Source organism: Argiope bruennichi, chromosome 4, assembly GCF_947563725.1.
Source record: "Argiope bruennichi chromosome 4, qqArgBrue1.1, whole genome shotgun sequence".
NCBI lineage: Eukaryota > Metazoa > Arthropoda > Arachnida > Araneae > Araneidae > Argiope > Argiope bruennichi.
The window spans coordinates 106,383,056-106,399,557 of NC_079154.1; the positions used below are offsets into that span (position 1 = coordinate 106,383,056).

At 30.2% G+C, this 16,502-nt stretch overlaps 1 protein-coding gene across 3 annotated transcripts in view; it reads left to right on the plus strand.

The window, feature by feature from the left end:
* Positions 1-229: 229 nt before the first annotated feature.
* The window catches only part of LOC129966718 (NPC intracellular cholesterol transporter 1-like), a 75,145-nt gene continuing 58,872 nt past the window's right edge, over positions 230-16,502 (plus strand). For all 3 annotated transcript variants that reach the window (XM_056081246.1, XM_056081244.1, XM_056081245.1), the window contains exons 1-9: positions 230-387; positions 2,077-2,248; positions 3,413-3,659; positions 5,684-5,932; positions 8,452-8,675; positions 12,328-12,414; positions 13,366-13,660; positions 14,661-14,793; positions 16,102-16,304. In XM_056081246.1, coding sequence (XP_055937221.1) covers positions 301-387; positions 2,077-2,248; positions 3,413-3,659; positions 5,684-5,932; positions 8,452-8,675; positions 12,328-12,414; positions 13,366-13,660; positions 14,661-14,793; positions 16,102-16,304 — 1,697 coding nt within the window. In that variant the 5' untranslated portion in view covers positions 230-300. The remainder of the gene's footprint in view (positions 388-2,076; positions 2,249-3,412; positions 3,660-5,683; positions 5,933-8,451; positions 8,676-12,327; positions 12,415-13,365; positions 13,661-14,660; positions 14,794-16,101; positions 16,305-16,502) is intronic.

Below are 16,502 nucleotides of genomic sequence, written 5' to 3' on the forward strand. Positions count from 1 at the left end.
TTTATGGAATTTTATAAAATCCTTGAACTAGGTCAGGTACTTAAGCACTTGTTGAATATTTTTATGCCCGTAATCGGATAAGCCTTTTTTTTGCGGTTGCCTCGTGTAATCCCAAAGGTCTACGAACAATCAGATGCATTGAGCAAATATCATGTTAAGAAGCAATACCAGGTAAATAGTTTGAGTTTCACATTCTTTCAGCTTAATAGTTGAAACAAAACTACAAAAATAAAGTCACTATTCTACTAGCACTCAACAAGTATTAGTCAAATTTCACTACTAACTGTTGTCTTATATTATATGAAATTTTTAAAAATCTGCTGCAGAATGAATTGGCCAACTGTCATTGCTATTTTCATCTACTTATTGCATCAAGCTTCACTCGCCGTAAGTGCTAAGAACTACTTTTATTTATTTATTATTTTTTTATTTATAGTAAATAATTTAAGGCCTATATTTATAATTAGCTCCATTTTGTTACCATTTCGTTTGCTGAGATTAATGGTTGTTAAAAAGCTCAATTAAATTTCTTGTACAACTTGGTTTTAATGGCTTCATCGGTAAATATTTTAAATTTTAAATTTTGATTAAAAAACATAACTCATACTAATTTATGAATCTTATATACATGTCAGCTCCAGTTTTCAATGTGACTTTTCAATGTACTTTAACTGTGCTTATAACTTAATTTTCAATGCTTTTAAAATACTTTCAAACAATTAAAATTATTTTTATACCAAAATTTTAAATTTGCATCCATGTAATAAAATTTCAGTTCAATTATCACTCGCTACTTGCATACAAGATATGTTTTCATGGTATAAGCTCCAAAAATAAAGATTATCTTTAAACCGAATTTAGGATCAAGAAATAAACTACTTTGGCACATTCTAATAAAAACAATGTTTCTTGTTTTTATCATTAAATTTGAAAGATCATCATAAGTTCTATTGTGTTAATGAAATACTTTAGCAATTCTTAATAATTTTCTAAAAATTCCTAAAGTGTGATTTTTAGCCATGAAGAAATCACTTTCCATTAGAAAAATATGCAATACACTTTTTATAAATGTATATGGATTACTATTCTTTTTTTTATAGAACTGTTTATAGAAAAAAATGTCCCTTTTCCCCAATTATTTCTTTTCAGGACATAGCCATTTTTCATGCATCTGTTTTATATATTTCTTCTGACTTAACAACATTTAAAATCCTTTAAATTTTTTTAGGCATAATATCCACGATTGTTTTGATCTCAGAGTCTCTCTTGTAATTTAAAGGATGTCAAGTTTCAATATGCAAATAAATGCATATGAATATAGCTAAACCATTTAATAAAAATATAATTATAAAAAGTGACATCAATTTGTCATTTTCTCTGTAAAAATTAAACATGAATAATTAAATATGAAACTATAAGATATTTGGAGCCATTTTTCCAAATTCCAAGTAATTTTATTTTTAGGTTATCAGCATACGATTTGTTGATCATAAATTTTATTGTCTTAAGTAGTTCACTGTTTACATGAAATTGCTGTTTACTTAGCAAGAACTATCTGTAAATTATAAATAACCGTTACTTTTTTAGTAATATCCGCACGCAAGGTGAGAAGTATCAGATGACAGAAATTCCTTATTTTTATTGCAAAACTACGGAATTTCACACGAAATAGAAAGCAAGAGCTTATTTTCAAACAATAACCAATACAAATACTTATTACTTATATTACTGTTATTTGTTATTATCAAGAGGTGAAATTCATTTATACCTTCCCTTTAGCAAATCCAGGACGATTTTAAACATTTTTTCTTCCTCCAAGTAGTTCACTAGACACCAATTAATCTAATCTTGCGATATCTGAACATAAATTAAATTAACAATAAATACAATACGATAGAGAAAAAAGAATAACCATCTTTGGCTGATGCATCATTATATAAAAAAAATCTATCTTTTGCTATTGGAAAATCTCTGACGAAAACAAATAGTAAAAAATGGTTATAGTTTTATAACAATAGTTTCAAGATATAGATGCCTGTATAGTTTGTTATATGTTAATTTTTTTTTTAATTTTAGGCATTGCCCAAGGAAGAAGGTGAATGTGTGATGTACCATCTCAGTACATCACGCAAACATGTCCCAAGAGTCTACAGAGGGCCACCGAAGCCACTACAAAAAGATATATTTATCGAGGGAAACATTACCGCTGTTGAACTTCTTGAAAAGGCATGTCCAGAATTTGCTTATGGTAAGCTGATATTTATATCAAAATCAATATTTACCGTATATTAAGTATTTCTACATTTTCTTTGTTAAGTTTTTAAAACTCTTTTCAGACTCTCTTATTAGCACAAAAAGACCCAACAACATTGTTACGATATCTACGCGATTGTAGCCGGCATTCAGAATATCAAACAACATCATGGAGATATAGTACAATATCATGTACTTATAGGGTGAACATCAATTTCTGAGGGCTGAGGAAAATAGATACGTTATTTTGTCTAATTTAAAATCTTAATTTCTATGAATGCAATAACATCCCAATAATAAAATTAAATACAAAACCAAATCGAATACAAGATTCCTTTCTTTCCCCAAGTCCGTGGATTGTTAGTCCATGTATTTATTGACATTTATATTTTTAAAACCATAAGGAAAACTAATGAGTCATCCGCACAATAACTAAATAAATTTCGCTAATTTTTCCTTCATATAACAGCTCATAATCTTTAAATGTGCCGGCGTACTGGCATAGGGGTAGCACATCTTCTGCGTCATCTGGGTGTCCCGGGTTCGAGTGACAGTTTGGGCATGATTTTCTTCCTGTTCTATCTGTGAGATGTGTGAATGTGCCCTCCTGTAAAAAGGGGTTGTGCAAGCGAATGAGAGATACGTGAGTAGTCAAGTTGTACTTTTGGCCCAAGTTGGCTTTAAGATAAAAACAAGAGGCTTAGGTCGGCTTAATCCTTAGGCTTAAATCGGCTGACTTTGAACAGCGGGCTTGTCCGTGGCAAGTGCCATAAGAAACAATAACAATCTTTAAATGTAACATCAAAGGTCAACTGAGCGCATTCTTAATCTTTATTTATTTAAGTGACCAGTTCATATGTTGGTAAGATTGAAAAATTTTCAAAAAAACAAACAAACAAACAAAAAAAAAACAATATTTTTACATCGAAAAAAAAAAAGTCGAGCGATACCCGGTCTTCCAGATATTATGAATAATGAGATAAAATTCATTCTAAACATCTTTTTTTGCTTGAAAGTTTTATTTTGACGAATTTTTTACATGAATGATATCTTCAAACCTGTCAATAATATTGACCATAAGAAATTCCTGTAAAATTAACTGAACTAATAAATGAAGTAAAAATACTCATTTTTTTTTTTTTTTTTTTTTTTGTCTTAGGTAATGACCCTCACCTTTGCTGCAGTACTGAGCAATTGTCCACCGTACAAGAACAGTTTGAGATGCTTGATGCTTTAGGATTTAGTCGCTGTCCGTCATGTTTGCACAATTTTCGGCAACTCGTCTGCTTTGTGAGTTGTGCCCCCTGGCAAACCCGATTCATGAGCGTCACCAACTCAGAGTGGTTTGATGTTGGAGATTTCAAAGAAGACGTAGTTTCAGAAGTAGAAGTACATTTAGCAGAGTTGTAAGTTTATTTTTTTACTTAGCAGTTTACATGATTATCATTAACACTATAGTACTTAAATATTATGTTTTCAAAAAAAGTATTTTTGAAATAATTATATCGAAATCATTCGTTATTAAAAATATTTTATAATATATCTAGCATTAATTTTAATACAAAGGCATATTTTATTAAATCTAATACAAATATATGAAATTAGCGAGCATATATTTAATTTTTGCATATTACTCTAATTTTTATATACAAACAAATTTTTTCTTGAAAATTTTTTTTAATATTTTTGTATAGAACTAGGAGGATAAAATATTTCATAATGAAAACATTAATTTTAAATCTAAAACGTAATGAAATATCAAAATAGCTTACTCTGTTAGTTTTGCCAAATAATATTAAAGAATTTGATGAAGATCGTTCTTGTATGACAATTTCATAAAGACATTGAAGAAGATTAATTAGATTCCAACATTTATCATAAATTTTGAATAATTAAATAATCATATTTGGAATAACTCTTATTCATAGAGTTATCCAAAATCATATAGTTATCCATAATAACGAATTATTATGTTATGTCACAGCTACTTAATAAAATAAAGAAGTTAATTGACATTATGCACTAATATGTGTAAAAAAAAACTGATACCGCTTTAGGCTGACTGAGGTTTACTTTTAGGTCAATCTTCGAAAGTCATGTCCTTGATGATCACAGAGAGATCTGGGAAGAGAAAAGTCCATTAGTGTGTTTAATGACTTTATCATGAAATTCTATTCTCCCTCTCCCCCTTCTTCTGTTGGATGGATCTGTTTTTAATCCTTATTAACTTCCTGATTTTTATAGTAAATTGGTACATGCTACTGCATTATGAAATTTTCTCTCATTTTCAAATCCAAACTCCACTTTTTATTTCATTATTTTCAACATACACTCTGCAAAATTATTGATAAATTGCTGCTCCGTGTTTACCACTCTACGACCGAAAGAATGAAAATCCTTAATGACGATGGCAATATTTTAACGACATCCAAGATTCCCTTTCCTAAGTCTACACGTGTCAAAGAAATCTCTTTCAAAATCTCAGAGTAAAATCACTGAAGGGTAAAAGTTCTCACACTCTCTCTCTATATATATGTGTGTGTGCATGTAATGATATCTCTACATCTAAATTAAATCCTAATTAATTTCTTAATTATTATGTTAATTCAACCCATATTAACTGTAATCTAAAATGTTTCCTTATTTACTGTTCCAGTTCCACCTTTTTTATTTAATTAATGCTGCAAAAGATCTGTAAAAAATGCTTAAATAAACGGTTCTCACGTTCCGATTGAAGGGATAAAAATTGTCAAGCTAAGCGAATTCTTTTAAAAGCAACCTATATTCCCCCAGCACGTGTAAAATATCCCTATCAGAATCTCACCATATATAATCACTGGGGATAAATATTTCGCTCCTTCGCTCTTTTGTTGTAATGTAAAGAGGTGTGTATATATATATATATATATATATATATATATATATATATATATATATATATATATATATATATATATATATATATATATATATATATATATATATATATATATATATATATATATATATATATATATATATTATTAGTACTAGTGATTACTTTTTTCAATTCCTACTATTAGTTAACTCTCTCTCTCTATATATATTTATATATCTTGTTCAAATTTTCAGTCGTTGATAAAATACTTTTTATTCATCCACTCAAGTTCAAATACATTTTTTAAACTTGTAGTGGATGACACTTGATGTTAATACAGTTTTTTCAAATATTAATTCATTAATTATTAAGTTTAATTAATTTTTAATGCTTTAAATAGAATTTTAGCAATTTGTAATGAAAATTGAATCAACATGCAGTAGCTCAATCGGTAAAATGCAAGGTTTTCTGTATTTTTCACGCGAAGGTGAAGAATGCGAGTTCATTTCTTGCGGAAGTAGGAATTGACTTAAATTTTTTTATATATATATTACTTGTTCTTTTTCTATTTAGATATGCGTACACACTTTTTGAATCTTGTAAAGGAATGCAAGGTCTAATTCCTGGAACTAAATTGTTAGACTTCGTGTGCGGCGCTTGGGGTAGTTCTCAGTGCAGTCCTGAACGATGGCTGGACTTCATGGGATCCACAGTCGACGAAGGTGCTCACTCTCCTTTCAAATTTAGATACATACTTCATGTTGAAGATGAAATAGAAGTTAAAGGTCAAGCAGTGTTTCCCATTAAAGCACCTCATTTCAGGTTAGTATTACGGAATTTTTTGGTCGTTCGTAGCATGGAGTTAATTACTTAAAAAATGTGTTTTAAAATATTTTTTTGTGTGTGTCTTCTTCGAAACATCACATTAATGCAACACTTGATCATATATTATCCAGGCTTCAGTATTAGAATGCAGAATATACTATAACATGAAACAACATAAAAATTTATGAGCGAGAATACAAATATTGGATAGAATTTAAATAGATTCTTCATTTCTTTAGCAAATCGTTCTTATGAAGTTCAACTTTATTCAATATATTTATTTTTTAAAAGTCTTAAGAAAGTAATAGAGAACTTCTCATAAAAAATGATTAAGATTTTTCAAATATTAATCAATATTTATCGAATATTAAACAATATATATCTTATATTTATCTTTATTAATTATGTTCACCACCATTTCATACCATTCATTGTCAACAAATCTTGTAAAAAATTTTTGCGACGTTTTTTCTTTGTTGTGTTGCGAGTTATATTAGTTACGTGAGAAACTGTAAACTATATAAGAAAGCTGCCTAATGGTCTTAATATTGCTATAATTTTGTAATATTGCTTCCCTGAGCAATTAATTTCTTCATAAGGAAGGAAGACAGTTTTACAGATGGCTCTAACAAATGTTGAATGAATGCCAAAGATACCGGTCTTGGTGCAAATATGAAGGACTCAAAATATTTGAGAATATTAGTGTTAGCTCCATTAGGACTCGAGTTCCGCAGTTTTTTATAGAAAATTTGATGTTCTTTCACGGGAATCATAAATAGCCGAATAAATGAATCGAGTAGCATGAAAATTTGAATGAAATCTCCCTTTAGAGTATTGATCTCCAGGGAGTTCTTTCTGATCAATTAGCGCTATTACGATTGTTTAGTAACGAATTATTGTTTAAGTCTTATTTATTGATGCAAGTGCTCTTTTGTATACGCTTCATCTGCATTTTGCTAATGTTTTGTGCTTATGCTGTCGATATATGTTATAGAGCTAGTTGGGTTTGGGGGTTTTTTCACCAAATATCCACCCACTGGACGGTAATTTCTCTAATAATATTAAGTCATATGGGGTCCCCAATTCTACATTTGAAATATCGAAGAAAAAGATGTTTACAGCATCCCTTTTATATTAACATATCGTATATCGAAAACATAAGAGATATCTAATCACTTGTTTTTTATATTCTATCATTACCTTCAAATTTTACAGTATGATATGAATAGTAATTTGAGTGTTAAAGTAATTTCAAATGTGAAAATCTGCTTTGTGATTTCTTTTAATGATTAAAGTTTGTCAGTTGTAATTCAACAAGCGTTTCAATCAGACAGCTTTGCTAAAAATATAAGATTTATATTAAATGTGATCTGAAAAGGTTATTTTATGTTGATCCTAGTATGTTAATTGTTTTGATATTTCTGCGATTATGTTGTTACGTTGTTGTTTCATATCCCCCCGATAAGAAGAGCTATATCGCGTCTATGAAACTGTACATCCGGAAGAAGTTCAATACTAATAATGGATTGTCAATAAGATTCTACCTGAAGAGATCCAGACAAACAAAAATGTGATCAGGTGAAGCCTCTTCCGTCAAACACTTGGAGCAGACTTCAAAGCTCTTAGAACCCTCAGAATATTCCATAGTTCTAAAGTCTCAATTGAGAAAGCGAGTAAGAGTAGTCTGATCCTACCTACTACAATCAAGAGTCAGAGAGTCCCCTGTACGACTGCTCTTATAACAGTGAAGCACTGGCGGGACAAGCCAAGTGGTTTTGTTTTGGCTTTTAACTCCCTAGGAAATTTTTATGTAGGTTAGAGTTTTCAGTACGCACAGAGGTATCACTAGCTCCTGTTTAGCCAGGAGGTCCTGTATAAGCCAGTTAACAATACGCTACATGAGCATATGCTTTTGTATCCTGGTTATGTTACTGGACTGCGAACCACAAGGTCCCCATCCTCGCGCATTCCAATCTCCAAATTGGTGACCTCGGACGATGAACCTTCAACCTTCGTAACAGCTGTTGTGGCGCTATCTACCCGCAACCAAAGTCGTCAGACTCACTTGACGCAGCAACCCAAACACGCTCGCCATAACGCTTGGCGCTACTCAAAATGGGTACAAACGCATTAGAATCAACAGCCAATAAATACATCACTACTCAACATCCATATCGTTCGTCTCACCTCCGACTCACTGGAGGGAGAGTCTGTGGTGAATGGCATATAAGCCAGTTAACAACTACGCTACAGGAGCATATGCTTTTGTATCCTGGTTATGTTACTGGACGGCGAACCACAAGGTCCCAGGTTCTATCCTCGCTCATTCCAATCTCCAAAGTCCACGAACTTATTATTCTGGATGACAGCATGAGAATGTATCCATTTTAGGTAGATCTGATGAGACAAGGGAAGGCGTTTCAGTATATTCCTCACATTATACCAGTTGTTAAACATCTGAATTTCAGTTTTTTTTTGCATCTCATGTTGTTTATCATGTCTTTTTCAATTCCTAGATGTTCCGAAGCTCCTAACCCGGATTCAAAAGCTTGCACTTGCTATGATTGTGAAGAATCATGCACAGCCAAGGCTTTGGCGCCTCCCGTTTTTCCCGATGATCCAGAACCATTTAGAATTTTCGAAATGGATGGCGCAGTTTTCTTTTCAATACTAGGCTTTGTTCTGTACTTCATAATTATCACTGGGATATTTTGCTTCATTAAAAAGTCTGGTTCTAGAAGTATGTATCGCAAAATTTGCAATATTAAAGAAAAATTTATAAAGTTTCTATTTATTAGGAAACATAGGATGATATCATAAGTTTTCTATTAAATAAGTAGTTTCAGTTAGGAAACATATTGATGCATGTGTTCTACAGATAGCATGAGACTTTTAATGAAAAAATAATAAATTAATAAATTGGAACGTATGCACCCCAGTGATATCAAAAGAAAAATACCGATTTAAAAAATTTAATATCTAGTTTGAAAAATAAGTAAGGTATACAAAATGTAGAAAAGGAAATAATGTTCAAAAGTTAAATCAAGTTAAACTCATTTAATAAAATACTTTTATCTTTCGATAAAATGTGAATGTTCATAAAATCAGATCCATTCTTTTTTTTTTTTCTTAAAATGGTTTTAAGCAATTGGTAGTATTAATTATTTTTCATAAATGCAAATTTCAAAAGATAAAATACTATAATCATCTAAATATCTGTTTTGAGTTTTTATAGAATCTTCCTTTTTTAAACTACTTGTCATCTGAAATACAGGAAATCGGGAAATGTTATGCATCTATGCTTATTCGTCCATGTGATAACTCACAAAAATTGCGTTAGATGTATGGAATTAAATACATGATTTTGATACCAAAATATATGTTTTTTAGAAACTTTGGGATGTATCCATAAACCTATGAACTATGTGAAATCAATAACTCAAAATCACGAAGAGCTATTTAAATATGTTATGTTTTCTTTGCATAAAGCTTGTTTGTTTGTTTCTTATGGCACTTGCCACTGACAAGCCCACTGTTACGAAGACAGCGATTTAAGCCTGAGGGGGAACGTCTCTTATTTTTTATAGCAGCGCCAACTAGGGCCAAGAGTACGACTTTGCCACTCACGCATCACTCATTCGCTTGCACAACCCCTTTTTACAGGAGGGCACATTCACACATCTCACAGATAGAACAACAGAAGAACAACCATGCCCAAACCGGGACTCGAACCCGGGACGCCCAGATCGCTACCCCTATGCCAGGACGCCGGCTAGCATAAAGCTAAATATCTATATCGTATCTTGGACAGAATTTGTCACTGGAGAAAGTTCTTTTTCGAATATTGGCAGTCTGTCTTTTTCCTTATACAATGAAATTCAACATAAATCCTGCTATGCTATGCAAATATACAAGAAAATTGAATTATTAGCCTATTTTCTGTGTGTGTTTTTATTTTACAAGGATGGTTCTTTAAATCTGCATAAATAAGGAAATCAAATGGAAAAAAATAATTAAAAAATAATTTTGAGCTAAAAGTTTTAACTAAGCCTTTTTAGTTATGTGCATACAATCTATTATTATTTGTATATTTTTTTAAGTACTTGCTTCTTCAAGACAGAAATGTAAAAAGTGAATTATTTTATTGATTCAGTATTATGTTATTTATTTAAGACTATTGTACAATGAGGGATAATGAAACGGCTGACCAATGTGAACAAAGACTTCAATAGAATCGAACTACTAGCTCAGATAAGAAGACAGGATAGTAATGGAAATAACAATTTAGTAAATGCATTATAAGTGGAACAGCGACTATTATTGGTACTCAAAAATTACTATGAGAGATAAGAATTAGTGTAAATCTGGCTTGGAACCATCTGTAATATGTTACACTTATGAAAAAATTCGACAGCAGATGCTTTATTATTCACCTGGATCACTAAACGATCATCCCAAAATGGAAAAATTATTTTTACGATATCTCCGCCATATTATACGGCATTCAGAATATTGACATCTTGTGCTGATAGAGCACTGATCCTTACTTTTGGCATAAACGAGCATTTGAAGTTATTTTTTGAAGCGCATTAGAAAATTCATCTCCTATTCTTAAAAAAACATAATTCCAAATAACAGAAATTATCACCGAAAGAAGTTTTTTGCCTACAAAATTCAAGATCAAATAAAGAACCAGGTTACTTTTACTGACAAACAAACAGCCAGTTTTTTTCAATATTATTAAATTTAATTCATGGAGCAATGAATGTTAGATTGATTAGCCATGGTACATTTTCTGGATTTGAGAACATCACACTATCTTCATGCAAATGCAATAACCGTTTTTTTTTTAAAGTGTTTTGATGCATCTTTTTACGAACAACGTACTGATGCCGTAAACAAAATGAAAATTACAGATCTAAGGGAAGTTACCTGAAAAATGGGCTGTGTATTTTTTCTATAAGATGAGTTCTGGAATATAATGTCAATTATCTGCTAGAATTTCAGAATTCACCACCACTTCATGGAATCAACCTCAAAACTTGGTGTCAAAAATCGATACATCTATATCTCAGCTCAGTAAATGACATCATTTAAGCTTGTTTCAAGGTCATCCTTCGTTATTTAGCAATCCCATCCAAGGGTCATTTTAGTCGTAATATCAATTGGATAAGAATATTGGGAAAATATTTCTTACTAATGTAGTGAATAGCTTATAAGTCAGTTAACAGCTACGCTACCCGAGTAATTGCTTTTGTATTGTGGTCATGTTACTGGACTGCGAGCCACAAGGTTCCAGGTTCTAATCTCGCGCATCTCAATTCGCTACATTGGTGACCTCGGACGAGTAACCTTTAACCTTCGTACAGCTGTTGTGGCGTCATCTACCCACAGCAAATCAAAGTTGTCAAAATCATTTGACGCAGCGACACACAACACTTTGCGCAACAGCAACACTCACCCACACACGCTCGCCATAACGCTTTGCGCTTATCAAATGAGTACAGGCACATTAGACTCAACAGCTAAATACATCACCACTCAAGAGCAATGTCGTTCGACTCACTGGAGGGAGAGTCTGCAGTAAATAGCTTATAAGCCAATTAACAGCTGCGCTACACGAGCGATTGCTTTTGTATTATGGTCATGTTATTGGCCTGCGAACCACTAGGTCCCAGGTTCTATCCTCTCTCAATTCAATCCAACACACTAAAAATATCTGTGATGCCCTCATATATGCTTCTTGACTTCAAAAATGTTTCAACTCCCTTTAATATTGGTCTTTATAATTACAACAGACTCAGTGTCAGTTCCTATATGTTGCCGTACAATTATTGGATCAACTATACTTTGCCTATGAACAATTGGATATTGCTCCAGAATTAGCATTACAAAATATAGATTCATCTATTTTTAACGTTATCTAAATTTAGAAAAAGGTTCACAAGAATATGCTTTAAATAACCAGCATATAAATGTCAAACTTGTATAAATAAAACGTGATACTTTTATTAACATTTGTTTATTCATTTTATAAATAGTTAGTTTGTAATTTTATTTGTTATATTTTTATTGATTTTAATTTTACAAATCACAGAAGATGAAAGAATTTTGTGTATTATTATATCTTTTATAAAAGTAATTTGTACGTCAGAGATGCGATTAGACAGCAAAGTATTTTCATTCCGAGCAATGTTGGTTCAAGTATTTTGTATGAAATAAAGTATACTGAGCTCCTTTAATACTTCTATTACATATTTATTTTTCAAATTTGATTTCAATAGATTTTTAAAGTGGGATATTTATTTATTTGCTGCTATAACTATGATTATCAGTAAACTGATTAGATTTTTGAATGCATTTTAATATGCCTGTGTTTTTTTAATATTTAGGATCAGAGCCAGACCATACTTCACATGCTGCCCTTTCCAGTTTAAACTTAGGTTCTTTGGAAGAAATTGATCCTCTCAGATCAAAAAGTTTGGCTTTTGTCATTTTTTAAATTTTAATTGTCATATGTTTGAATTAGAATTATGCTTTAAATTTCATTTTTGTTATTCAGATTTAACTGTTTTGTTGTAATTCTAATAAATTTATTTAATACAAGATAATTGTCAGCCCTATATAGTTACTATATAATCACCATAAATAAGTTTTATTTTACAAAGTACCATATTATGACATTCGGCATCCATATAATACAATGCATTTCATTGTCACTATATTACATATCTAGACAGTATTCTACAATGTACAAAAATATTCCCGAAATAATTTTACCATATCAGCTGATGCAATTTGCAGCTGTAATTTGGTATTTTAACTATTTATTTTAAACTAGACTTAAACCCTTTTTAAACTTGAGAAAAATTTACAGGCTTAGATATGAAGCCGTGTTTACGTCACTGAATAAGCACATAGAACATCAATGCTATATTTTCCTTTGATAAGAGCTCCACTCACATATAAGCAATTATGTATTATGTTCAAGTACAATAAAGAAATATAAAATTCCTATGTAAAGTTACAAAAAAAAACACATGTGGTATGAAATGCTGAAATGAAAACTGAAGCGTTTTTCAAAATGAGCGGTATAAAAAAAAATGTTACTTAAAGAGATTTTATTGATTCTTTCATAGATTTCCTTCAACTGAATTTATTGAATGAATATTAAGAAACTGGATCGCGTATTTGCTCCCCTCTGTAAGATAGTCATTTCTTGGCATTTTCCATGTCTTATTTCTGAATGCTTTTTCTTTGTAAAATGACCTTATCTTTGCAAGTAAGATGATATTAAAATCAAAATACAGAAAAAGTATCAATAAATAGATTCTGTTTAATTACAGCATTCATTTTCTGTCTTTTAAATTTAATTCATATGAAATTACCATTTCTGAATATTTTGTATTATCTTATTTTTCACATTTCAGACCCAATAATTGTGTCCAGCCTTGATCGTCAAATGCTATCCCAAAAGTTGTATAGTAAATCATCTAAGCCTGTCGGAAACTGGTTGGAAATACACCTAGAAGCCTTGTTTACATCTTGGGGTATTTTCGTATGTAGGAAGCCCATAACTGTTATGATCTTATCTCTTTTCATCTGTAGCATTTCTTCGTTAGGTTTAGTTTTGAATTTCAATGTCACGACAAATCCTGTGGACCTCTGGGTGTCATCCAACAGCGAAGCTCGAAGAGATATGGAGGATTACAACAAACATTTTGGGTGAGTGATATTTCTTATCGTTATCAAGTGATTGAAGAGAAAGCGCTGCAACCTGCAGAAAATTTCATCACAGAATAATGTTATTGTCTTGCTTTATGTTCTATAACTTCATGTGTGATGTCTACATATTTGTTGTTAAGAAAGATAATATAGCATCATATAGAATAGATATATCTGATGAAAATTACAAGATATGCATGTGTAATGAAAAGAATAAAACCATGACTTATTTACTATATTAAAGAAACAAAATTTATTGGTAATGCATCAATATCCATTTCCAATGTATACAAAAATATACAAAACGATGAAGAACTCATGAGCAGAAATTTGGGATATTTTCTTAATTAACGATGCATTGAGAAAACTTCTATTATTATTATTGAACCAACTAAAAACCAGTTGGAATAGAAACTGCATCTTTTCTAAATTACAACAAACGCTTAAAAATTGAGTAATTCTTAGATACAAATATCAAAAATTATTGAATTTGATGTTCCTGCTAACGCTGCACAATGCAACTACAAATGTTTCTTAGTACATCATGTGGATTCATTCTTTCTAAATGATTGATTTGCACTTGTCAAATTATGGCTAGAATGGACCTATAAGATATAATATCTGTTTCCTCTTCTTTTTAATTATATTTTTATAAATATTCAAGCAACATAAGTTTCCAGTTAAATTATTAATTAAATTAATGCAATTACACCAAATCATATTTGTAATTATTACAATAGCAGTTAATATATTAATCAATTTGAACTATGGAGCATTAATATATTTTAATAATTCTTTAAGTGAAAGTTAAATAAATGTACAAATTTTTATGTTGTCCTGCATTTTACTTCCAAAAGAAGAAAAATAGATTATTTTATTTCTAAAATACTATAATGCATATGCTCAAGCAATACTGGGAAAAAATAAATATCTGAGAAAAGGGTGTTGGGGTGATTCATGCTGTATTTTTTTTTCCTCCATTAAACAATTCATATTACAGGCCTTTCTACAGAATTGAACAAATCATTATTACCCCAACGATTCAAGAGTCATTTTATCATCCTATTGTTATTAATCATGAATTGAAGAAAATATTATGGGGACCTGTACTTCAACAAGATTTTCTGTTTGCAGTAAGTAGTAAATGAAACTTCTTTTATCGTATACTATTGATATAAAGATTTTTAAAACAAAGTTTTCTCAATTAATTTCTAGACTCTCTACAATCAAATGTTAATTTTTGAAAAAAATTGTTATGTTGGTTTCCTAGCATATGAATCAAAATTCTCATAGTAAAATACATTTTAAATTTATCAACCTTATCAAACTATCATTTATCAACTTTCTTTATGATTAATTTAAGTTATTTTAATTTTCCATTTTGAAGTAATACAAAAACTTTTAAGGGGTGGGAGATAGTCATCTTAGATTTAAGCCGCTGTCAGATGATGAGAATTGCATCTAAATGGCTCTCCTTCTCCAAGGCTCAGCATCATATCAGCAAAAGACAACAAGCCTACCTATATAACGAATTTCTATTAGAATCGAGTTTTTTTTTCCAGTAGAAAAACTTGAGGCGTCACCATTAGATGACGACTTGCACTATGAAACGTTTTCATATTTCTATTTTTTTAATTTTATTGCTTTCAAGTATTAAATTATATTTGCAAGATATTTACACACTTTTCTAAATTTCACAGATAAAAGGAGATATTTATGTTGGCAATTAAAATTAATGATTAACTTTCATAATTCTAGCAGTATTGTTAATGTAGAAAACAGATCTTCATAATTTTTTACTTGTAAATCAGTGAAAAAGTTAAATTAATCAATGCATTTTATCTCTCATGTACAAAATTTTCTTGATTTTGAGTTATTTTCACCAGTATTGAACTTATCATGGTGCTGTTAATAAATTTATAATCAATTAGTAGAACCATTTATTTTGAAAAATAAAGGAATTGCTCATAATTTAGATTTAATTTTAATTGGTCCATTTTTTTCTGCATTTTTAAGGAACAACTTTATTGTTAGTTCTTAGTACGCTTTTAAATATATTCCATTGTTCTTATCATTAAAAGTTCGTCTTGAATTAATAATTTTATATTGAATAATCATGCTTCATTTGAATGAAACACTCATACCTGAAAAAGGTTTGGATAGATTTAGGATAGATTTAAAGATTTTTTTAGATAGATTTTTGGATAGATTTAAAGAAATAGAAAATATTGATGTATATTTGAAGAAGAAAGATCGATTTTAATTTAAATGTTTTATTTGATTTGAGAAAATCATTATTTCGGTAAGATCTGTATTAATATACTATCTACATTTCTTCTGAAACTATGTCACTCCTGTATTTTTGTTATAAGAACCAAAATTAAATATTGTTTAATTTGATCAAATATTTATCTGTGAAGTTCTTTTCTTTTTGATTTCAGGCCTTTGATCTGCAAATGCAAATTGAAAATTTAACTGCTAACACCGGAAACAATACCATACATTTAAAAGATATATGTCTGTCACCTCTGAAACCACTGAATTCAGCATGTGCAATACAAAGCGTTTTTGGATTTTTTCAAAATAAAAAAGAATACTTTCTCAACAAGACTGAATACTTAACACATTTCAAACGCTGTTCTCTGTAAGTATATATATGTATATATTTAATAACATTATTGTCCATTTTAATTTTCTCATTTAGGAAATATACAAAAGAATTTAATGTAATCGTCAAAAAAAAAAATTCAATCGCCAGAATTTAAAGAATTTTTACATTCCAGATCTCAACGAGTTCAAAAAGCATATTTATGGAATTACGTCTGTCTGCCTGTTTATTTCT